The following is a 25,354-nucleotide window of genomic DNA, read 5'->3' on the forward strand; positions in this document are numbered from 1 at the left end:
GCTCCCTCTTTTCACGCTGCATTGTGATTGGATGTGTATGTGTGTAAGCTACTTAATGTTTGCCTTTTTGTCATTATTTACTTAATGGACTGAGATTGTTTCCACTGCGTGCAGAAAGCCTTTTTATTCTGGTGCTTAACCTCAGATCGTACCTTAAAGTAGCTGCACTTAGTTGATAAAACCAGTTACAGCTGTCACTGGCCACAGTTTGTGGCTGTTTATTGGAATTAAAAAATATGTTTTCTGAAATGGTTAGGAATTACCCCAGACTATTACCGCTTCTTTGTGTTTATTTTTCATCTCAGGCTTGTCTTCAGTCTTGTACTCTAGAATGCCATTCATTAGCTCCCAGTACAAGAAAAATGTGGCTGTTTATTTTTGTGTTTGAATTGTTTATGTGCAGAAAAGCATCCAATTGTTTGGAGTGTTGTTCGTATATTTTTTTTTACACTTTCTGTCCCCTATAAATGAATTCCTTTTTATTCCAACTTTTTCCCTCCTTGTACCCAAGTGACAGTTTTTCCCACAGAAGATTTCCACCTTCCTGGCCACACTACTCCCTTGAAATCTGCCATCCACTGTCAACCATGTTGGAGTGGTTTAGCCTGGACTGTGATTTAATATTTATTTATTTATTTTTTGGCCCAAAACAGGCCACCCATCAATATGTTTACAAATCAGTCTCAGCCAGTCCATCATGGTACCTTATATATGTATTTGTTGCATCCTGTCTCAGTCTGTGTCCATGCTCACCTGTTCTTTTGTATTTGGTTTCTGGTTTTCTGACCCCTTCAGAATCCTTTACCTTCTCCTAACCTTTATCTTTTTACAAACCTTTGTTTTGGGTTCTCATTATTGAATTCTGTGAACTGCCCCTGTCTGCATCGATGTTTATAGTTTGGTACTTTCCCTGTTCCCAAAAATCCAACTTGGATACATAGAGACTGAAAAACACAGAAACACAAAAATCCTGGACTTGGAGGTCTCTCCTGTGCTGTATACACTGTATAATCTATATTTACTGTATTAATTTAAAGGAATTAAAGTAACAATTAGACTGTTGTCAACGCTGTTGTTTTTGCACATATTGACTGATACCCAAGTTCCCACTGATACATTTGATATATCTTTGATTATAAATTAATTGTACTCCCCCTGTATTTCCTTAGAATACCTTGTATATTTTGTATAAAGCTGGCTTTCTTCCGAGGGAGTGAATTGAAACTGAGGTTCTCATTGGCTCTCATTATTTCCAGCTATGTGCCTGTGGGCATAATATCACAACTGCTGAGTTGTAATTTCATGCTCACGTTTCTCCTGTGTGCTTCAGACATATTACACATACAGCTTTGGCTCGGCATAAAAACTAATCAGCTTAATGCTGTCATCAACACACGCTTGCAGCCGCATGTATCCTGCACCCAACTTGTCTCCATAAACATGTGACCTTAATGTAACTACTTGCATGTGATTGAGCACTTGTGTAGATGTCCCATTTTATTTCACCTGCCTGAGTTCATCACTGACCTCGTCCTTCGACCTCAGCTCCAGCAGAGTTTCATTGCAGGTTTCTGTCACCCACAAATGAATGATTAAACATTACAGTAACAGAAGATTTAAAATTAATTTTGTTATTTATTTTCATCAACACATTTAGACACTTTTACATTTGCAGTATTGGTCATAATTAATTTGTTTCCTAGACACAGTTTCCTCAGAGCTGGTGGTACTACAGGTTATTGGCATTGCCCTTCTCAAAGTTAGAGTGGGAACACCAAGTGCTAGTAAAATAACAATGTTCCTAATAATACTCCTGATATGAGTTCATTCTTCAAATTACAAAAAAATAAAAGTGCTTTCTGGAAAACGAACAACATAAAAGACGAAAGAAAATGAGAATGACGTGAAAGGCACAGCAAAAAAGAAAAGTCTGAACAAGACTAAAACAGGATAAAGGATGTATCAAGACAAAAACAAACAGAAAACAAGAAAACAGATGTTGTGCATTTATTCCACATTTTTACTGGTGGAAGAGTCAGTAGAAATGAAGACATTATGGCAGCTCATGACGTACGGGGTCTTGACACATCAAACTGATATTTTGGGTCTCGAGTAGAAAATATTTAGGAGTCACTGCATTAATGTGTTATAGAGGTGTCACCCTTCTGTAAGGCATCTTCATCATCTGATGGCCTGTGTTTGAGGAACCCTGTAGTTAATTTAATTAGTACCTGGCAGAACAGTTAAATCATCTTCTATGTGTCTAAAATAATCTAATTTACGGCATAGACAATTAAAATACGTCTCATTAAAAGAAACATCCTTTTATAGTCCATGCTGCCATTTTATTTTAAATTTACCCTACTACAGCTGTTATTAAAAACAATAATATTTGAACAGAGAGTATAATGTGGATAACATTCTCAAGTGTTTGATGATAGTTTTTGCCTTGAGTAGAAAAAAATGAATCAGTTCCAGTCTTTCCTTTTCATTTAGAATTTTTCCCTCAAGGCTTTTCATGAAGTGTCAAGTCCCACATCACACTGGCATCCCCAGTGTGTTTTTCCTGGGGCAGGTGTCATGTGCTAATGCTGTGTCCCATGGGAGACCCTGTTCAGACCCAGGCTGTGATTGTGGCCAGGTGCTGTTCAGGTGTGCACTCAGTTTCCACAGCAGTGTGGGTCACAGGTGCTGCCAGTGCTGCTTTCCCTCCCCCTCTTGTCATTCACACCCATATTCACACACACACACACACACACACACACACACACACACACACACACACACACACACACACACACACACACACACACACACACACACACACACACACACACACACACACATTCACATACACTGTACTCAGAGATGGCTTTCACAGCAAAAACTCACTATACTTTGTTGAATTATCATCTTAAAGGAATTGTTTGATCAAAAAATGGTTCCTGTGTGATTAGTAGTTAAGTGATTAATGAACATGAACCACAACATGTTTGCATATCATTCCCCTTTCTTTCTGCCTATTTTGTCTGTTTCTACTTGGCTTTAAATAGTCAAATAAGCCAAATTATAACTGTAAATTACACACAGTGTATCTGCTGTATATATGACAAGAACAGAGAGAAGAGCAGGGAAGATGCGGAGACGTGGTGCAGTACAGTTTAGTTGATGTAGCCGGTCATTATGCAGAGCTGCAGGGTGTGCTTATCTATTACTGTGGTCAGTGGAGCATGAAGAGCTGAAGACGAGCTGAAAGGGTGCAAATCCTTTTTCTCTGTCCCCATGCCGCCCACATCTCCCCATCCAAACCCTCCCCATCCTGGTGCTTGTCCCAGCCCATCTTGGCCCCGCCAGGCCTCCGCTTTGCCTTCCTTGGGCCCTGGCCCCCAGCATGTGACTGGTGAGGCTGCCCAGCTGCAGAGGATCAGCTGTAGTCTCAGGAGGCCTGGAGGGCCGTCTCTCCAAAGAGGAAAGAAGAGCTGGGCTATGGCCAGAGTATGATGACATAACAAGTCTCTAGGAAGCAGCTGCAGGGGTCAGAGAGCTATGATTAAATTTATAATCAGTAAAAAAGGTGTCTTCATGTTGCCTGTTTGACTCACTTTTTTATGGGGAAATGCTTCTTACAGACCATGCAGCTTGGTCAGCCAAAATTATACTAGAGCACTTACATCAGCAGCAGAATACAGCAGTGAAGAACAAATATTTTTAACTTAAACAAGACCAAATTGTCAATTTTCTACAAACAGGAAGAGTACAATGAACAATGTAACACAAACTACAAATGAAATAGAACTGCAGGTAAAATCAGCTTTATTTTTGCTTTCCTCCAGTGTTAATTGTTAAACTGAAATATCTTTGTCCTGTCAAATGCTGCCTTAAAAACACAGTTTCTTTCATAGTTCTAATAAATCCTTGTCATTGTAGTTTATTGTGCTTCTTCCACTTTTGTGTATCTAACGTCTCCTTCTCTTTCCACTCGACTCCTTTTGCTTTTGTCCCCTCCCCCCTTTCTTCTATTTCTCTCTCGCCTCATGCTGCCTGCAGCTGATGCCAAGAAGAATGTTAGAGATTATTAAATACATGCAGTAAAGCTAAAAGGGAAATTATTCATTCAGAAGAATTACTGTTAGTTTAACAATTAACGTCTGCTGACTTTAGAGCCTGCTGTGACCATTGCCAGCAACACTGAACATCTTATCACTCTGTAGCTATGAAATACAAAAAAACAGCCCTGATGATTAAGTCAACATTTAGTGACTGTAATGGCCATCACAGTAATCATATGTATATTTAATACTGTGGACACAAACCATATTGCATACAGATTGCTATTTTAGATGGCGGTAAATGTAACTTATAGAATATGTTTTAACTTTAATTGTAGGTTTCCAATTATTTCCAGCCTTTTATGTTTTAATTGTAGAGCTGCAAACATAAATGCAAACAAATCGACTAAATTTATAGTCAGGTGTTCAAGATCTAACATGACAGAGTGTTTGCACCTGTTGCATGCATCTGTCACTAATACTTTACATTTGACAGTCATAAACTTGGCCTCTGTCCTGCAGACTTCTATGCAAAAAAAAATGTAAAAGTGTTCAACCATGTAGATACAAGTTATCTATATAAAGATGTACTTAATTGCATGTAGTAAAGCAGCAGGTTGAAGTGAGTTTAAGTGACACATAAATGCTCACATATATAAAAAGTATACACTGTAGCCCCTGCATACCAACTGTTGTCTATTACTTAGTTATCCAGTATGAAAGAAGTTAATTTTTGTGTCAGTGTAATGAATGTGGATGTCAAAACTAAACCCAGAAGTGTTTTTTTTTAAAGAAAGCACTGATCTGCTTGCATTTATTTCAAAGCGGATCAGCTTCAGGATTAATTTTGGGCGAGTCAGCCCAGCAAAATCAGTGGATGAACCCAGGTTGAGCACAGATGGAGGATTATTTTATCTGAAGTTCTCTTGAAAAGGAAAAATTCTACCACTGCAAACAGAAGAATACATGAAGTTGACAACCCCTCATTCCTCAATATGAATCATAATTCATGATCAGGCCTTTTAGGTGTTGGGTTTCTGTCACCATAAATCAACTAATTTAGAAATACAAATCGTGAGATGTAGGTCTAAGCCCTCTGGTGCTGCTCAACACATGCCCACCACCATTATATCCACAGTTACAAGTGCTTGTCCCGGAACCCTGTGTCCACGCTAGGTGTGCTGGCAAACAGATAGTGTTACACTCCCCTCTTGTCAGAATGTAGTGTATTATGATTGGTTAATAAAATGCAAACATTTGTTTTGCCTTTACTCCCACTTGACAATGGCTGACATTTTCTGCTGCTCTTGCACAGCCCTGGCAGTTTGAAGTGTGGGAAGTGTAGAGAGAAGCACAGCTCTGTGAGACTTTTTCTTTACTGCCAGGATTCTGGGGGTGGGAATGTATTTTTTTTCCAACTTAAAATTACTAAAACTTGAAACAAAACTCTTTTACATGGCTGTTAAAGTCTTCCTTGTACAATGTCATTCCCACAGAGAGCTCATCAAAAAGATTTATCCCCTTTGGGCTGTGCTCTTGTTTTATTTAGTGCAGACTTGCATCTTAAATTGAGGACTGCTCAGGGTTTGCAGGGGTTTTCTGTGAAAGGAAATATACCAACAGCTCCTGGAGCTGGATCAACATTCCTAACCCATATGTGTATCCTTCCTTGTCCTTCACCTCGGCTCTCTGTTGTTTCACTGTTCAACAGTTGTTTGGCATCTAATACCAAACATCGACACATACTTTGATGTTACACACTGCCTTGATTCTGAACTCAAGTGGGGGACATTTTCTTCAGCTTGTTGAATGTGCTCATGTTTCCCTGGGTAGTGCTCTCCTAACCTGACATGGAGGGCGATGCAAACGTGTGATGCATGGGAGTGTGTTAGTATCTCCAGCAAAGCAGCATCCATTACAGTGTTGGTGTTCACATGGTGGGAGACGTTATTAGGGAACTCATCGCCTTTCTCCTCTGAGAGAATGGATGTGTGATTATGAAGTCATCAGCCGTGAACCAGTGAGGCTGGGGAGAAGCACCCCTCCTCATGGGTCCTCAGGGTGCCATTGATTGGTGACCATGTGTTTGTGCCTGATAGACTGTGAAATGGTGTGTTGCTGCACGGCTGTGTCACACCTGCGTCCCACCAAGGTGATTGATTGGTTTGGTCATGTGGAATGTTCCCATCTGGTCCGCAGTAATGCATTTTTTTCCTCATTTGTGAATAACAAGCACTGGCAGGAGAATAGTTGGGCTCGGAAAAAGGCAAAGGCCAAGCGAAAACATTTTCCCCTTTCCACCTCCCCTTTTTCCTTTTTACCGAGTTAGAAAAAAATTATATAGACTGAGCCATGGCACCTGATTATCCCGGGAGGGAATAAATACAATCAGGAAATCCACATCTCCTCTCTCACACAGAGATGGATTTTAGGAGAAAATAAACAGTTGTGCAGCGCTATTGCAAAGGGCACCAGCTCCTCATTTTTAAAGTCATACTCTAGAGCTAAAGAATGTGCTAGAAAATGAAAAATATCTTTGATCTAGCGGATAATTCAAACAAGTTTACATGATTACAATTAGTTTATGGATTCTTTGCCTAATCTAACCTTTTTGCTAAACCTGGCAAGTTATTTTCTCCTGTGCCTACATTCCCCCTGCTCTGATTTTTCTTAATCCTGGTTCCTCTCCTTTAATTGATCTATTCATTTCACCTAATGGCTAATTACACATCAGCCTGCATGAGCAGATGCATTTATCATCATAGTACATAATAATCAGTGACATTTCAACAAAGAAAAAAATAAATATGCAAATAAGAACTCATTAACATTTGCTCTTGCTGTTTTGAATAATGTCTCTGCTGACAAAGCCGTACACATAAAATGATGTCGAGCTCAGGGCAACGCAGACGCATGTTCTCAGTGTTTGGTGTCTCTGACATATTTCTGTCTCCATCCATTGTTCCTGATACTCTGCTACAGATGTTCTGTCTCCAGTCTGGGTGAAAACTGATTTGGTGCACTACTTCCCTACTCTGTTTCCTCATCTACACTGATCTAACCTCTAACCCAACCTGCACACAGACAGCTTTTATTTACTGTAAAACACAACCCAATGCTGGCATCAAACGGTTTTGACAGGATGGATGTGCACAAAATCTTGGGAGAGAGAAATAAAAGGAGGCACTTAAAAAATGTCGGGGGTGGGGGGATGGGGGCTGAGTGTACATCTGATTTGTCCTTGACTGTCTCTTGTTGCCAGTAGAATATCTTATTAACCAGTGAACCTGCTTAACTTATTTCCAAGGTGTCCTGAGAGGCATAATCTTTGAAGTAGGGTATCATGTCACTGTGTCCTACATTTGCTTTCATAGAGTCAGGTCCTTGTACTCCAAATCTTCCTTTTTTGTCATGGAAACAAACAGAAAAATAAAAAGGCCTGCCTGATGTGAGGCAAAATTCACCCAGTAGTCATAACCAAATTGACACCAGTTAATCTGAGGGTATCTGATGGCTCGCTGGGCCCTCATCTTATATGTGACATATTTGCATGCTGAGTCTGAAAGCATAGCATGTCTAAATAAAATTATTTGTCTTGCTCATTGCGTTTCAAGTAGTCTTTTGTTATATGTTTATTGTCTGTATTTACATTGTGATGGTGATGAAAATGCAATTTGTGTCATCACTGATTTTGTTTTGAAAAACCAGACAAGACATTCATTTTTACATGAATGAAACCTTCCACTGGGTCCAACTTCTAATGACTTTATGGTAAAAATTCACAATTCAGTCAAATTGTGTGGATGCTGTTACGTTTTTTATTCTTATCTGCTTTGTAAACATATAAACCCAAACTTATTAAAAATTTTGCCTTGTATATTTTACACCCTGCTTAGTGTCACTGAGTCCAGAATATCACCATACACACACTGAACCCTTTGTAAATTTCACTATTTTCTGTTTATGTAATTACACAGGCTGACATTGCAATTCTATTAATCTTGCAGGTCTCGTAATAATATTTTATGTTGAGGTACCTTCATATAGGAATGTGACTTAATACCAACAGCAAACATATGCTCAGAAAAAAAACAACTAATCAAGTGAAACTAGGGTGTGATACGTTCGTTTAGTTTCTGCATTAACAACATTTCCTCATCCTGTATTATGTGTTTGTTTTCATGGTCTTGGCTTTCCTTGGAGCAAGGAAAATGGACTCATTTTCTGGATGGAAAAAAAAAGGCCCTTGGAATGCATCTCAGAGGCAGTGAAGCACGCTCACTAATTGGCTGTTTTTGTGGCAAGGGTTTTGAATTGATCCCTGGAGACACTTAGGTCACTACCTCTCACATTATCAAAATAAGGGACTCAACACAGTGCCACGCTGTGCTGTTCTGCAGACCTGTGATCAATAAGGAGCCACACTATGGATGACTGGAGAGCCTGCCTTTCCTTTCAGAAGCATTAAGCAGCCAATACCTTCAGTACATAATGTTTATTTACCTCTCGGCTTGTCCAGTGTTGAGGGGTTTCAATGGATCAAAAGTTTGAGTTCTAAATAGATTTGGCTCGTAAAGTTATTTATCCAGATTTAATTTGTATTTATTCAGTTTTCTACTTAAAATTTACATGAGGCTCTTTCACATTTTAACTCTAATTAAGTAACTGTGCAACAGTTTGTAATGTTTGTGGTCTGACTTATGCAATAGCAAATATTCTTTGATTAAAGTGAAGGATTTTGCCTCTTATAAACACTGCTGTAGAAGACTCATCAACTGAATGTGTGCCTGGGACAGAAGAAAGTGTCAGTCCTTTCCCTTGAAAAAGATATTTTATTTAAACATTTGGTGATGCTTTCTCTGGGTTTTATGTTTATTTTAGAGCTTTTCAGTGAGGCACAATTTTGAAGGGTAATATTTTGAGTAAATCTGTATATAAACAGTTTTATATGAGTCTTGGAACACAGCCGGCTAAATCATTAGGAAAGGAAAAAAGGACCTGGGGTGCCTTTGCTGCAATGAAAGACCTGCAAAAGGAAAACAATTGGTATGGAACGACTAAAATGTGATCATTATGGCAGCAATAGAAGCTACTCCTGATAAAACATAGAAAAAACAGCAGAAGATTGAAAACAGAGATTCTTGGGTTTGGCTTAACAATAGTTGAACTAATAATACAAAGTGCTATTTTTAGCGGAGACTGGGCACAGCCCACCACTCAGATACCGTGCCTTCGGCTGTGGAGGCCTGATAATTAGCCAGATACCAGGATATTATTCAGGATATCCTGCTTCAATGTGCCAAAGCCTCTAAACTTTAAGACATATTCTGTCTAAACCTTTAGCCCAGACATCCTTAGTTTATAGTGGAATCAGCACTTGATTGGCTTCACAACAAGTGTGTGAAAGCGTTTGAGTGACACTATTACGTACAGCAATGCTTGAATGCATTCAGAATTTTATGGAATGACAATGTGATGTTGTTCACAGATGCTTGTTGTCCAAGTTCTGTAAATTACACAGTTACAGTAGGAGAGAGTAAACATATTCCACAGAAAATAAAAGTAGTAGTAGACAGAGAAAGACCTAAAGCTGTTATTGGTTTTAACAATATCATCTGTTTACTAAAAAATGCTTACATGCTTAAAATCATGCATGGCAAACCCATTTTCAGAATGGATGCATAGCTGTAAGAGTTTTGGTTTTGACCATTTAAAGCTGCTAATCTAATTGCAGTTAGCCCAGGGGGGAAATTATGGTCTGGTTTGATCATTTATATTTGCCGCAAAACTGTGGAAGTGTTACATACATTTTTCATTTTAGATTGTATTCCTGTATTAATCTGTGTGCCAGCATACATTCTGTTTGGTAAAGACTCATCGCTGCAGTCACATTTATCAGATTCAGTGTTACACCATCAGACCTCAGAGTGATATGCTAATGAGCAGCCTTGCAGAATATTTAAATCAGCTGTGATGGATTTTTTCCTCAGAAGATTGACTTTTCATCACATTAGTGATGTACTGTGGGATGGCATGCTGCATGTTTAAATTGATATTATTGATGGTGATGGCCCTAATTAAGCCACTTTACTCATGTTACATTTTGCTTTTAGTATCTTATGCATCTGTGCTGTTTTAAGGCATATAATGAATTTTGCTTGCTATCAATCACTTCACTTTACAGTCATTATTGGGGCTACAAGACAAAAGAAACCCCACACACTTAACTTCATCTTGTACGGTACAAATGGCCCTACTCAAGAAATAATGATAACAATATTAGTGTTGCTCTTGTTATGAGGCTGGGATCACATGGGCCGCTCAGAGGAGGGAGACGACAACAGATTTATTCAGCTTGTGTCTCCTTCACAGAGTAGGAACCTTTTTTGATTCACGAGGTAGCTTTTCAAACTCTAATAGTTCACTCAGGGAATTTAACAACTTTTTTTTTTTTATTTGGAAATACAGATTATTGCGGTGACCTATTTTCCTGAAAATGAGTTACAGTATTGGTGCGTCAGACACAAGATTGTGTCACTGCTTGTATGATAAGGATATATTTTATTCAGCTAATTTAAGCTCCTGGATTTGGAACTGGCCAAGCCAGCAGTATGCTCTCCTTGATATATGACTTTGTTCTACTTTACTCCAACATCATAAATATGCATTCTTTTATAAACATGGATGTTTCAGGGGTTTACTGCTTAATTTTTTAAGGAGTTTAAGACACTGTTAAACAAACTACAAAGAGATTATCTAGATGTTATTTCTTGTTCTTTTAATTGATGCTGGTTTTTAAAGGAAGATGAAATGCAGACTTGGAACTGACCCCACCACACATCCTGATCTAGTTTTGCTTCCGTAGCGTTGCTGTATCTTTTTCCTTTTGAGGTGCATCAGGTGGCTTCTGGGTTTTTAAAGATATTGATGCTGTTTGCAGTGACAGCTGATGACACTTTCAGCTGCCATTGTTTGTGATTTTGTGCTTTGTACTCTACAGGTGTTGAACAGCTTTGTGATTGTTTTCTCATTTTATCTACAGAAATTCAACATCACAAATAAAATTGCCTGTACTACTGATAAAGCAATTCCATTAAACATGTGACTCTGTCTGTTATCAAGGACAACAAAGACAGTTACTTACTGTACATGTTACCATATATTCAGCGTGTCATACAGGGTTTTTCGTGAACAGCGAATTAAGAGTCACCTCTGTCAAATATTTTGTCACCTTCAGCTCTTGATGGGGTCTTAATGGAAAACACTACGTTATTCCAAGCATTGCACACAATGGATTTCTGTTGTTTGTAAATGCAGTTGCAGTATTACATGTGGGGGCACTATGATTTTTTTAAAAAAGATTTCTTACCCAATATTACTTTATTGGTGTAGAAATGACATTTTTAATGTTACTTATGGGATGGCAAAGGCACGCTGATTTAATAAAACTGATTATCATATCATCATCAACTGGTGACTATTATTTTTTCTTTTTAATCATGCAACTATTAGAACTTCTGAAACAAGCTGCTTAGAAAAAGCTTGAGCCAGTTGAAGGTTTGGAAATGCATGAACCAGACAGTACTACTTCCACTTTTTCCACTGGAAAAAGCAGGAACCAGACAAAAAGTTTAGACAGTTCCAAGAGATCCCAACAATTTTATCATAACGTTGCTTAAATAAAGTCACCCTAAGTTTCACTATGTAAGATTTAGGGGTACCTAACCACAGAAATGCACTATAATAGTCATAATTATGTTTTCGTTTGTGTTTAATCAAGTGAAAATAGGAATCAGTGTGTTTTCATTACCTTAAAATGGCCCACTTATTTCTACAGAGGCAGTCATTTTTCTACAGTGCCTCAGAACAGACCTCTTCTTCTTTGTTCCCTTTCTTCTCAGCATTCATTGTTAAAGTGTATTAGCATCACCTTCTTGGTCTCCTTTGGACCACAGTTAATATCCCCTTAACTAAAAAGCTCAGAACAGACAAAACAAACACTGGCTCCTTACGTTTTTATTCAACTGTAGGAAAGAGCAAGGTGAGGGTAGAGCTTTGCATTAAACAAAATAGCTGCTGGATTTCACTGAATAATACACACAGAAGGTTTATATAAAATGTCTTATTTAAAAACATCCTGAGAGCCATGTGCAAACTAAACTCTGCTTGTCTTATGTTCTCTATCTCTGTAAAATGAGCAAACATCTTTGTAGGCATAGACCGATTATTGGCATGGCAATTATCAGATCTCAGAGTCACATTTTTATGTTTATCATTATCTATATATTTTATTTCTTGTATCTGATGTTGTAAATTTGGCTCTAATGCAGCTGTTTCTATGCAGTCATCACACTGTACGGTGTCTCTTAATGACCTGCCCACAGAATTATCTGATTACTTACATTTCCTGAGTAATAATAACATATTACTTCTGAAGAACATTTATTTATTCACTAGTACACATAGAAACTATTAAGTAAATATAACTGCAGTGTTGTTTCTTTATTTGATTGAGGCATTTGAGCAAAGGTTTGTGTTGAAGTTTGCTAAATGTACTGTATATCTGTTGTGGATATAGTTACTCTGTTGCTGTCCTGCGTTATACAGTATATTAAAGACTGCTTGCCCAAATACCAACACAAGATAATGATTAATGTTTAAGTGACCGACAGGCAGCTGATTTTTACCTCCGCCAGGGTCATTGGGGTTTGTCTGTTTGTTGATTTGATTTGTTTGCTGATTAAATTTTGGTGGTGATCCTGGGGCGGGGTGATCTGCCTTGGCGGAGGTCTGCGCTCTCTGAGTGCTTTTCTAGTTTCACTATGGATCCATTCTTTATCTTTAATCTAAAACAGTCATAGCATCATCTGATCTGTTGTTCATAGTTTCAGAGATGAGAGCAGTTGAAATTAAAGATCTGGAGACAAAATACAGTACTGCCAAAACATTTGAGGAACATTCATTAATTCAGTTTTATTCTTATAATATTGATGAGTGAAACACTGTTTGCTTTTGCTGTGAATAATTATTTGTTTCACATTATTATAAAATCAGCATCTATGATAGTAACTAGTTTGATACTGTTACACTTTCCTTCTAGAGAATATTAATTATATATTAATCATTCCACTAATGGGGACAAAAACAAAGCAAATGATTATTTTCTCAATTTGAAATGTAACCCTAACCTGAAAAAGAACCAATAATATTAAAATACTGTTTTGATAAGCATTATCGGTCACAGTAGTGGTATTGAGAAAATCTTAACAAAATACCCATCCCAAGTCTCCATTGTGACCAATAATATGGTTGTATCATCTGTGAAAACAGCATATGGGTGATCCAAGAGGGAGCTGTTTTAGCTATGTCATCTGTGCGGTTACTTCTCCATGTCATAGTTTTTGTCTGTGAGATTCAGATTTATTAATTATTCACACCAGACTCAGTGTGTGTGACAAAACACATGCTGCCACTAAATATTTAACTCTTGCACTTGACCAAACCTTTTCCTCAGAGGCATTTTTGGATAATTATTTTCATCCTAAATCATCCTAAAAGAAAATAAAGAAATTAAAATTCACTGTCAGAGGAGATATTTCATCATCCCCCTGTGTTACTGAACGTTGGTGGTAACCGACAAGTTAATCCTATTTCCCTTTTGCAAGAGCGATGGCTCAGAACTGTATCACATTATTGTTAGAAGAGAAGCAGCTTTGCCAGTTAAACCATCTTTCCAGATTTTCACAGCCTCCTTAGTCTCCTGAGACAGTCTGCACAGATGCAGTACAACCATCTCCTGCAGGACTGCTCAGATAAGCACAAGTGAATTCTCTTAGATGTGCCTCTGTTCACCTGCGCTTGTGAAAGCAATGTTCAGATCAGTCATTGTGTAACAAAAGATCCAGGCTATGCAAGTTTTTAACTTACAAAAAACATATTTACCTTTTCCCCAGAGTAAACAGAATTTAGTTCCAGTGCTTGTGTCTGTGCCTGTAATATTTGGAAGTCTGACAAAAATAATACATGATGCTGTTAAAGTTATTCATCATTCTCCTGTAGGAGCTCTCATTTGTTTGTTTGTTTGTTTTTCCAGGGGAGTGAAACTGCTGAGTTTGGATATTGTGATGTGTATGATTCATGTGTGTTGTGTCCTCTAAGTTTTATTTTTCCCGACAGCAGTGCGGAAACCTGCCCTTGAGATCTGAACACCTGATGTGACACTGATGAAAGACCTCTGACAATTATCACTCGATCAGTAATTGAGTCACTGATCATTCCTTCTGTTTTTTGATTGTCTGGTTTTCTTACTAGATTTTCTTAAGAGTCTTGTTAGAATTGGAAATCATTGTCTTAACTGTCTATTACGTTTTCAGTCTTTATTATTAATATCCGGCTTTTTGGACCCTAAAGGCTTTCCTTTTTTTTTTGTTTTTGTTTTGTCTTGTTTACTCAAACTGTCATACACAGTCTGTGATGCTGTCAAGGAATGTTCTGTATTGTGTTTTTACATGTTTAATAACAAATAAAGTTAAAAAAAAAAAAAAAAAAAGAATTGGAAATCATTCTCCTGCTTAACTTTATGATGTTTTTGTGTTGCAATTTAAAATCCTCTATATCGTTTTACAGGATTAAAATACACAAAATTCTACAAAGAAAAGAAAGTCAGCCAAAAATTACCCCTTCACCCTGAGTAGAAATCTTTTTACATTAGTCTTTCATTTTTTAGTTTTTTGTGTATAAATGTTTTCTGCATTTCATCATCTGTGCTGCACATTGCCAACACTGAAATGTCCGACAAATATAGATAATAAAGTCACTATGAAATGAATGGAAGTAATTCAATACATTGTGAAAAGTTGTACACTTAGATTTTGTATCACATCCTGTAGATATCTGCTCAGTTTCAGTTTTTTCATAACAATATGGTGTATCATGCAGGCATTATACCAACAACAGCAGTATAAATATTGTAAATTTAAGTTATGATTTGTTTAAATTACCTGATAATAGTGACATGTAGAATATGTAGAATGGATTTAGTGGCTGAATTTGCAGCTGGTGGGTTTTATATTTTAGTGTTTTACTGTGTCTATTCAGTGTTGCTGTGACTATAACTGTCTGTGTCCTAGAAAGCTCCCAGCTTCCACATTTGTACCTCATTGGCTCTAAAAAACATTTTTGTTAAGAAGGCAAATGTTTTTTGTGGCTGCAAATTCATGATCATTCTGCACTTAGCTTTAGACCATAACATTCTACTGTCCATTTACAGTTGGGGCATTTCCATATATGATGTGTTAATGCTGTCATGTTTACAGTTTTCAGATGGTACAGCTGTCCTTATCACTGTCTTTTCTTTGCCTTTACAGGTAAATCAGAGAGAGCTCCATTTGTTGGATATGGGAGGGATCCTGGAGCATCTGGCTGCCAGGTGAGTTTATTGTCACCTGATACCTTTGCTGTAGTATCTATTAAAGCAAATCTACTACAATTTAGATTTTATACAAGTACAGACCATCTTATTGGTTACGAATCTTCTCCAAGTTAAAATATATCTTGAAGGAATGGTAACAAACTCCATATCAAATGCAGATTAGTGTAGGTTATAATGTACAAACTGTGCAACAAGGCGTGTGATGTGTGAGATTCAGGGATGTGGTATTGATTCAGACTTACCAGGCTCAAATAGTTTTGTTAAATATTAAAATTGTAATCTACGTGTCCTAACATGGCCTACTATGCTATGAATGTTTAATATATCACATTTGTACCGTCTCCCAATGTACAGGTTATAATTTCATGGTATATTCTGGTGGCTTTCAATCCAAATAATAAAAGACATAGAAAACATTGTGAGGTGTTGGGTCATGAGATTTGTTTTCACCACCACTGCCGATAAACATTTGTGTTATGTGACCCAGAAATGAAGTCTTCACATTGCATTATATGATGTATGATCACTTTATGTCTATTCATTGTGACAGAATATCTGATATAATGGACAGTTACACTAAGAAAGTGACATGTTTTCTGAATTTTAATATATTTGGAAACATTTGATATAGAGCAATAGCATAAATAAACTTAGACCTAGTTAATTATAGGTATTTTGATATAGACATATTACATATTGTATCTTTAAAAAGCTTTTACTCATGACATCCATTCAATGTTTTACATGCTAAGGCCTTCACAAACTATTTAGTGGATGAACACATCCAAATTTGACTTCAACTGCTTATGTAAAAATTGCCAAGGCTAGATTTGCAGCTGTTGCTGTGTTGTGATTAATGCTGTGCTTCAGTGACAGGTTGTCATTTTACAGAACCTCATTTTGATTATTTGTGTTATCTCTTACCAATTCTATGATCCACATTTCAGGCCAATTATTTATTTCTGAATAAAATAATAAATAATACATCCCACATGTCCTCATTTGTTTAATTAGACATGACAGAACGTATTAGATTTTTCAATTAAAAATCAAAGCTCACAGCGTTTGGTGTGTACTACGTCAATCCTCTAAATGGGATTTAAGGGGCACGTGAGGGCGGCTTTTCGAGCCAGTACTACACACCGCTCAGAGGTGTACTCACTCACGTGATCTCTGACCTGCTACTTGAGGTCTGCAGCCAATTACTCTAATTAGACCAAGCTCATAATTGGCCTCTTAACCCAGTTTGATGGGTCGACTAGGTCGAATAGAGTTTTCAGCAGTTGATGTAATTGACAAAATTGACTCCTTTATATCTTTTTAAAGGTAGTTGCTTCTTTTCACTATTAACATACTCCCTGCTTGTGTAAACTGGAAAATAAAAATAAAACTGTCGAGTTAGCATTAATACACATTTTCACTGTCATTTAATCTGGAATGGCATTATCCATTAGTTGTTTGATGTAGCTGTTTGATGTTGTTTCAGAAAACTTAAAAAAAAATGGTTATCAGTCTTTCCTCAAATGAATTCTTTGATCTACAACCCCAATATATTTACTATTATATTATTTATTAAGAACCTGTATCAGAGAGTTTTGACTTTTTTTCTTAAAATGATAATCTACTTCTTTTTAATCTCTGCAGAACTATATTGTTGGAATTGTACAGTAAACCGCCCGTAGATGTATTCATACTTTTTTGTTCACTCTTCAGAGCAGTTTGTATAGTATTAGTAGATACAAATAAAAAAAGGTTGGTTGGTGATGCATGAAATTACTAAATAAATGGAAGCTACTGAAAGGTGTTTTTAATTTCCAACAACTGGATTAAACACTAACTTCTCAGAATAAAATCTGCTGTTTTCTGAGTTGAGCATGTGATTGCTTTTTCTTTCAGTCCTCTAATCGGACAGACATCGGACTAGCGAGTCCTAGTTCAGTGACTACATCAGGGAAATCCACTGCTCCGTTCTACTCCTTCACAGGGCCCAATCCCAGAAGACGTTCTCTACAAGACGCTCCAGCAATTGGTGAGCAGTGTCTCAATAATTACCAAACATGAAAATAAACAACTCCAACTAAACACTTACCATTGGTGATAAAATTACGCTGAAGTCTATGGAAGGAGAAAATAACGTTTGTTTTAATGAATGGTAATGAAAAGATGGTCACGGTGTGGCCCTACTTCCAAACTGTATTGTAATTGTAAGTAAGGGGAGACTATGTATTTTGTTTCCACATAATGGTACTCTGTCCACATTTCCTAATAAAATCAGATTATAATTATATTTTATTTAGCTATTTAAAGAATATTTACATGGAAGTGTTTATTTATTTGTAAATAAAGCTTGAATTTGTTGGGGAACCATTGCCTGTAAAAACTAGCTTGTTTGTAAGACATTCACTGTTGCTTCTTTTTGCCTGTGAATGAGTAGATGCGCTTTCATCTTTCCACAGATCCTCTACAAACAAAAAAGGTTCGCAAGGTCCCTCCTGGCCTGCCTTCATCTGTGAGTGGAAGATCATCTACCTCTCATATAAATAGATTTCACAGTGAGCTTGCTTAACCAGACACACACACACACATACCCTCCCTCTCACTTGCACACAAAGAGCGCTCTTGACATCATCCCCGCACTTCTTGGATGGGAATTCAGGTTTTTTTTTTTGTTTGTCACCACTGCTGCATGTTAATTTACAAAACAAAGTTCTGACTTTTCGTGTTTGTTGTTTACACGCTTTTTGTAAAATGTTAGCACAGAAGTGTCTCTGTAGGTTACATCTATGTGTTTTCTTAGTGTAATATGCCCCTGAATTTGTGTGTGTGAGTGTGTGTGTGTTTGTGAGAGAGCAGACACGTGTGTACCTCGATGTGATTGATTTTCAGCGCTGCCCTGTCACAGTCTGGCCTCCTCACAGCCTCTCCAGGGAGAGAGAGGGGCTGTCAGAGCGGATCCCCAGCTCTGCTCTTTTGATGTTTAATTAGTCATTACGTAGCCGAACAGGAGGACAGACAGAGATTAATAGCACAGAATATCTGAAATTTCTATTGGTAATGATCCCGGTGGAGCAGAAACCATTAGGATGCAGAGAAGTGTGGAGCTCAGCTTGCATTTGCTTAGACAGGGGGTGTTTGAGTTCATTAATATGCATAAATCAGTAAGTCAGATGTTCATTGTTAAAACCCTAGTGGATTGGCAAAAGTCCCATTAAGCCTTGCCTTAAATTCCTTGAACTGGTACAAGTCAGTGTTTTCTTTCTTCTTAATAAGAAGCAACTGGTTTACCAAAATCCAAGCCTTTTCTTAAACAATAAAAGGTTTTTTGGGGGCGTGAGGGAGTCTGAGACTGGATTTGCCTTTCAGAGCTTTGATAATCGTCACCTCTGAAATCAAATATGGAACAGGCCGTGTAACATAAAAGGCTGGCATGTGTTTCTGGATTTGTATTTGAAAAGAAGTTTGCCAGAGCATAAGGGAGAGAATGAGTCTCTGGAAAGATGGTGTGCTGCCTTCTTCTTCTTAAGTAAGTGATATATTTGAGGTCTTGTCAGACTCGGGGGGGGGGGGGCAACAAAGAATGGTTGCCTCACAGGTTACATCTCTTTGTTGTGTAAATGGACGCTGGGCTTTTATTTGTCAGTACTTAACACATGGGCGCAGGTGCAGTTCTGTGACTCATAAGAGTACAATCAAGCAGTACAATGCTAGATGGGGAAAAACAGTGACAGAGCATGGGATAAAATACAGCTTCTTCTTGTCACTCAGTACTGCTCAGAAGATAAAGCCGGGAGCTTGGAGGAATTATCCCAGTTAGTCTTTGATCCCATTTGAAAGAATAAAGATGGCAGTGTTGAAAAAAGGGCTATAGGTCCCTTATAACCTGCTGACAGAGAAAGAAAAACATAAAACCAGTTTTTTGATAGGTGGTATATAAGGAAAGTGGTTGAGTGGGAGGTTGTCTGGCATCTTTCAGGAGGTGTTGATATTGTTATTGGACTGAAAGGAAGCATAGGTGAGGTATGATGGCGTGAACTATCGGATGGTGTAAAAGGCTACTTGTGGCCCTTAAAATGTGTAAAGTGACTGTTATAGAATGCAATTGCTGTATGTCTAAGGGTGGTTATCAGCCAAACCTGTGTTTATATTGCTGGCACTAACACTGGAAGTAGTGAGGGTGCTGATGAGAAGTGTTGAGGGGAAGGCACACCTGGAGTCAGAGCTACGTACTTTGCCAGAGGCAGCAGCTGTATGAAGAGCCTGCAGCGTACCTGTAAAGCATGAATGCAGCTGCAGATGCCGCTGAAAGCTTTTGCTTGTGTAAGCAAGCGCAAGAGCCTCACCAGAGACCTGAATAGATGCTTGATTTAAAAAAAAAAAAAAAAAAAAAAAAATCAACACAGTGCTTCCTATCATTATGTCTACTGCTGGGAATTTTCTTATTTATTTATTTCTTACTCAAATCCCCTTTTTCCTTCAGCTTGTATTCTTGCCCCACAGTCTAAAAATAAATTTAGGAGTTTTAAATCAGATGGGCAATGTAAGTTGCAAGTCCAAGCATGCTGTGTGTGTACACTACATGATGGAGCTCAATCAAAATATTTACGGGAGCACATCCTCTGTGCATTTAGGTTTTGACACTGCACTGCACCAGGATGTGAAGGCTATCTAGACAGGACAGCTGGTGATTGCAAACATTTAAATGTTTATAGACCTTTTTCGTCTTATATACAGACACCCTCCTCCCCCAGCCACGCACATACTTTCCTCTGTGCTCTGCTAGATTTGGGCTTCCAGAAATGGACCATTGTAGATGTGGCTGAAATTGTGAGACTTGTATTCCTTACAAATCATTATTATGTGTAATTACTTTTTGTACATCTCCCCTGAAAGTCATTAACTGGAATAATATGTAATAGAACTGTGTGATTTCATTGTGTATTATACAAGAATTGAAAAATGCCGCATAGTTTTACATTATTCTCTGGCACACATTTATTGGACCACAAACTCCTCATGGCAGTTTTTATAGTTCAATCAATGTAATGAAAGCAGCCAAAACAAACAGAGCAGAGTTTAGGTAACACAGAATCTGGCAATTTCAAACAGGAATGCAAATACAATGAAGTACAATATCGTTTTTTAAACCAATTCTTAATTTAATCTACAGAACAAGTCCTGCATTGTGATATCAACTTTTACTGTGATAAAAAAAATCCTATATATTATGAAAATTAGCCACCTCACGTCATGAGACCCCTTTGTCAATGGAGAGTGATGAAACTGAATATTCATGTGTGTTTGTTTGTACAAAAGCATGTCAGTTCTTCATAATAAACAGAGGCTCACAAAGAACATCTGAACACAGCATGAAAACTGAGCTTTCTCATGGCATTGTCATGTTGCAAACTCACCAAGGCACAATTATGTGGACTGTTTCTAAGCCTGTAATGTATGGAGATAGAGATGGAGATAGTGTATAGAGGTTTCTCCTAATTTCCCTCAGATAGACAGCTTCTATTTGTCTTAATATTGTTATATATATATATACATATATATATATATATATATATATATATATATATATATATATATATATATATATATATATACATATATATATATATATATACATATATATATATATATATATATATATATATATATATATACATACATACACATACATACACACACACACATACATATATATATATATATATATATATATATATATATATATATATATATATATATATATTAGATGATCAGTGACTTTGCTTTTAATGTGGTTGAAATCGTCACTGAAAATCATCTATGGATTGCCAAAGATAAAAAAAAAAAAAAATACCATAAAAAAATAAATAGTACTCAAAATTAAGCCTTGATTTGACTGACAAAATCCTCAGCTTCTCAGTCGGGGAGAGTATACAAGCCTGGTATGTGTCAGATTAACACCTTTTAAGTGCTGAAGGTTTCAGCGAGAGAGCTCCACCTCTTTCTTTTTTTTTTTTTCTTTTTTTTTTTTTACAGTAGACACCTTGGCTATAATTGGCTCCTTGCATTGTTTAACTGTATAAACTAAGCGCTAAGAGCGCAGGACAGAGCTTGTTGTCATTGGACCGACAGGCTGCGATGCTCAGGGACGCTGAGGGGCATCTGCGTGGGCACCTGTCTGACACAAGTACTGAAGACAGAGAAAGAGAGAGTGCATTGGCTGGTAGCAGGAAAGTTGCATCTTGTAGGATATTTATGGGAAGCTGCAAGGGCATGGTGTGTGTGTGTGTGTGTGTGTGTGTGTGTGTGTGTGTGTGTGTGTGTGTGTGTATGCATGTCAGCTTGCTTGTGTAAATAGTGTTTTTTTTACCATCACCCCCCCCAACAAACCCTTGTCAGAGGCACGGTGGCTCGATGTGACACTTCCTCCCTGGCTTTGGTGGCGGTATGGCTGCAGGATGAGAGAAAGAAAGTGGTGGGCTTATTCAGCTCTCCTCAGGGACTTTTGCAAGCGAGAACCCTGAGTGTGGATGACAAAAAAGATTGACATTTGCTTTTGACAGATCACTCAGGCACCCTTGTTTCTGAGAGATTTGTACTGTGCGAGCTGTAAGAAAGGAAGTCTGCTGTAGGCTGTGAATCTTAAGACCCAGAAATATTCCTTGTGGTGCTGTCTGGCGCATGACATTCAAAAGATATATTTTCTCTTGTCTCTCTCTATCCATCTGTCGTTAACAGCTCAAAGACAATAGATCATAATATTGTACCTCAGCAGTCGGTAACCTAACGTCTCTGTTACTGGGAAAGCAACTCATGTCTGTTTCTTCTTTTGGACCACAGCAGGTCAGGATTTGTTAAATAGAGCTTGGTGAAAAGACCTGAGATTAAACACATCAGTAAAGCCCTGTGTAAACATACATGACACCACTGGCCCCTACATGTCTCTAGGCTAAATTAGATTTTGGGGCCTACTTGAGCCTAACCTTAACATTCAGGCTACCCGTAATATTTTATTGTGTGCTGGGGTTTTTTTGTTTTTTTTACCTTTCTGTCATGGATGGTGAACAGGACAGCTAATGTTTTTTGAAGCAATTTGTTTATTTAATCATTTAAGTAATAATATTACACACAGTAATGCAATATATATATTTGGTGAACTGGTATTACAAAAGAGAGAGGGAACTTGCCATCATCCAGACCAAGCAACTGTGGTTACATTGGGAATATTAATTTAACCTGAAATCCTTGAAATCCTTCTGATTATAGAACTGGCCTTGGAACAAGAGAGCTAATTTGGAAGAAGATGTTAGTGTCAAAGACCCAAAGTATTTTAAATTGGAAACATACATTTTTTTTTGACATTGACAAAGTGTTTCAGCCTCTATGAAGCATCTACTCTGCTGAAATATAACAAAAGAACAACAACAGTGCACTCATCAGATTCCAGCTTGGGCTATCTTTTCAAGCACAGTGTGAAGTATTCAACATTATACTTTAAAGGGTATATATAGTATAGTACTTAGGGGTTTTTCTAGAAAAAAATAGTAAGAGGGCGCTGCGGTCTGAAAAGATGCCAATTCATGTCATTTTGAACTGTCAGACGGTCTACCTACTGTGTTTATGATAGTTTTGGAATAATTATATCATTTTTGATGACCAGGCACATTGTCATGTGTTGTTACTGTGGTAGTTTCTCCAGGAAAAGATCGTTTTTGGTAAGATTGCATTGCATGTTGTGTAAGAACTGTGCTGCATGTAACTATAAGTGTACGGCGTAACTGTGAGCTTCGGGGTAAAAAAATAAATAAATAAATAAAATCGGAATTTCAGTAAGGGAGTGCTAGCTGAAAGTATGAGGGCACAGCGCCCCTGTTCCCCGGTTAAGAAAAACCCTTGGTACTATACTAGTACTACTCTATAGTATTGATATTCCAAACTTCTCAACAGCAAGGGGACTTTGCACACTACAATTCCTTCATAGCTACCAAAACCAGTGAATTAATGCTACATCTCAACAGACTGTATCACTCACTGAATAAAGTCTGAAGGTCAGTTTACATACATCTGTAATATGGTATCATTGAGTTTTCTCCTCCAAACATAAACTGAGATAGTCAGTCAAAATAATGTTAGGGGATAGTTTACATTATAACTCTGAATGCTTATCTCTGTTTTTATACAAGAAAACAGCCACAATAAAACCACAAATCACTCCTGTTTTCTGTTCTGTTTGCGTTGTCAATAGCTGCGCAAAAGACCTGTTTGGAATCATCCAAACAAGGTCAGAACTGTTACCATTTAGTCTGAACCGTGGATCAACAAACAGTGGCAGACCTAACAACATAACATAGTAGCTTTATACCTTCATAAACTTCATTATCAAACTCACCAGTAAAGAAGAGATGCTGTGATTTTAGCATCAGACTTTAGACTTTTGCTGTGTCCAGTTGAGAGGACAACAGCAATGCTTCTAGTTACCCTGAAAAATGTTCCTTATCTTAGCCTGAGCATGAATTTTCATCGGTATGGGAGACTCATTACTCCTTCAGTGGTCACATACATTCACAGTGACACGTCGACCTGTGGCTGTGAATAAATTCAGTTACATACATTAACTTTGACATAATATATAAACACTGTAATGATACTTTATGGCCATTTTAGTTTTTAGCTTGCCGGCTGACAGGTCGTAAGCTATTGTCGTCATGCGGCATCCGTCGTCGTCGTCTGTCGTCATCTGTCATCATCTGTCGTCCATTACAAAAATTTCAATCGTCTTCTTCTCCGAAACTACAATTACGATTGACTTCAAACTTGGTATACAGCTTCTTTATGATCATGTCAACAAAAGTTAGTGAAATTATTTGGATCTGGATCTCATTCTGGATTTGGTGCGACTTTGAAAAATTTCCTAATTATAAGACATAGGAAGTGGATCGATGCAATAACTCAGTAAATATAAATGATATCAAGTTGAAATTTCTACAGTCCAGCCCTGATAGGGAGATGACCAAAACATAATGGCCACATGCTGATCAGGATCTTCTTCTGGATCCGGGAACTTACGGAAAATTTAACATGGGCTCTTATAGGGAAAACATTTCAATCATCTTCTTCTCCCAAACTACGGTTCTGATTGACTTCAAAGTTGGTATACAGCTTCTTTATGATGATGTCAACACAAGGTATTGAAATTATTTCGATCCGTATCTGATTCTGGATTTGGTGCGACTTTGAAAAATGTTCCCATTATAAGAGATAGGAAGTGGATTGAATCAGTAAGTATCAATGATATCAAGTTGGAATTTGAATTTTTTACAGATCTGATTGGAATATGACCAAAACATAGGCTGTTTTTATAATATAATACATAAACATAACTGGCTGATAATAAATGGCATCTGGGTACATTTCCCAAAGCTTTAAATTTGGCCGGTAAGATACAGGGCCATTGGTCCTATTTTTAGTTTTAATACCAGCCCCTTTAAATCTCTCCAGATCTTCAGTTAAAAAAGTTGTGCCAACCACATATGATCTCCATGATTCTGTTACTCACAGGCAGTTTTCATTAGTATTGTTACCCCACATGGTGCAAACAAGCACAATAAAGAATATAACTGTTCCAACCAGAGAGAAATAACTGGATTAATAGTTGACATGGTTATTAAGTGGTAATATTGAACAGATTATTAAAATATTTGCACCAAACGTTTTTTAACTTGACCAATGGGACCAGTTTCTTCAGAATGAGGTGGTTACATGCATTTTTAGTATGATTTGGAGTATGATTCGATTTAATACAATATTAGGGCCCATATAAAAGCAGCTGGAGGTAATCGTCATCTGAGCTGTGTTACTCTCATCTTTGAAAATGACTAAA

The 25,354-nt window shown here is 37.5% G+C and overlaps 1 protein-coding gene across 4 annotated transcripts in view; it reads left to right on the forward strand.

The window, feature by feature from the left end:
• Positions 1-25,354, forward strand: part of tcf12 (transcription factor 12) — a 79,041-nt gene that overhangs the window by 21,045 nt on the left and 32,642 nt on the right. For all 4 annotated transcript variants that reach the window (XM_030162387.1, XM_030162404.1, XM_030162395.1 and 1 more), the window contains exons 6-8: positions 15,416-15,477; positions 17,377-17,509; positions 17,937-17,989. In XM_030162387.1, coding sequence (XP_030018247.1) covers positions 15,416-15,477; positions 17,377-17,509; positions 17,937-17,989 — 248 coding nt within the window. The remainder of the gene's footprint in view (positions 1-15,415; positions 15,478-17,376; positions 17,510-17,936; positions 17,990-25,354) is intronic.

Source organism: Sphaeramia orbicularis, chromosome 3, assembly GCF_902148855.1.
Source record: "Sphaeramia orbicularis chromosome 3, fSphaOr1.1, whole genome shotgun sequence".
NCBI classification, from domain to species: Eukaryota; Metazoa; Chordata; class Actinopteri; order Kurtiformes; family Apogonidae; genus Sphaeramia; species Sphaeramia orbicularis.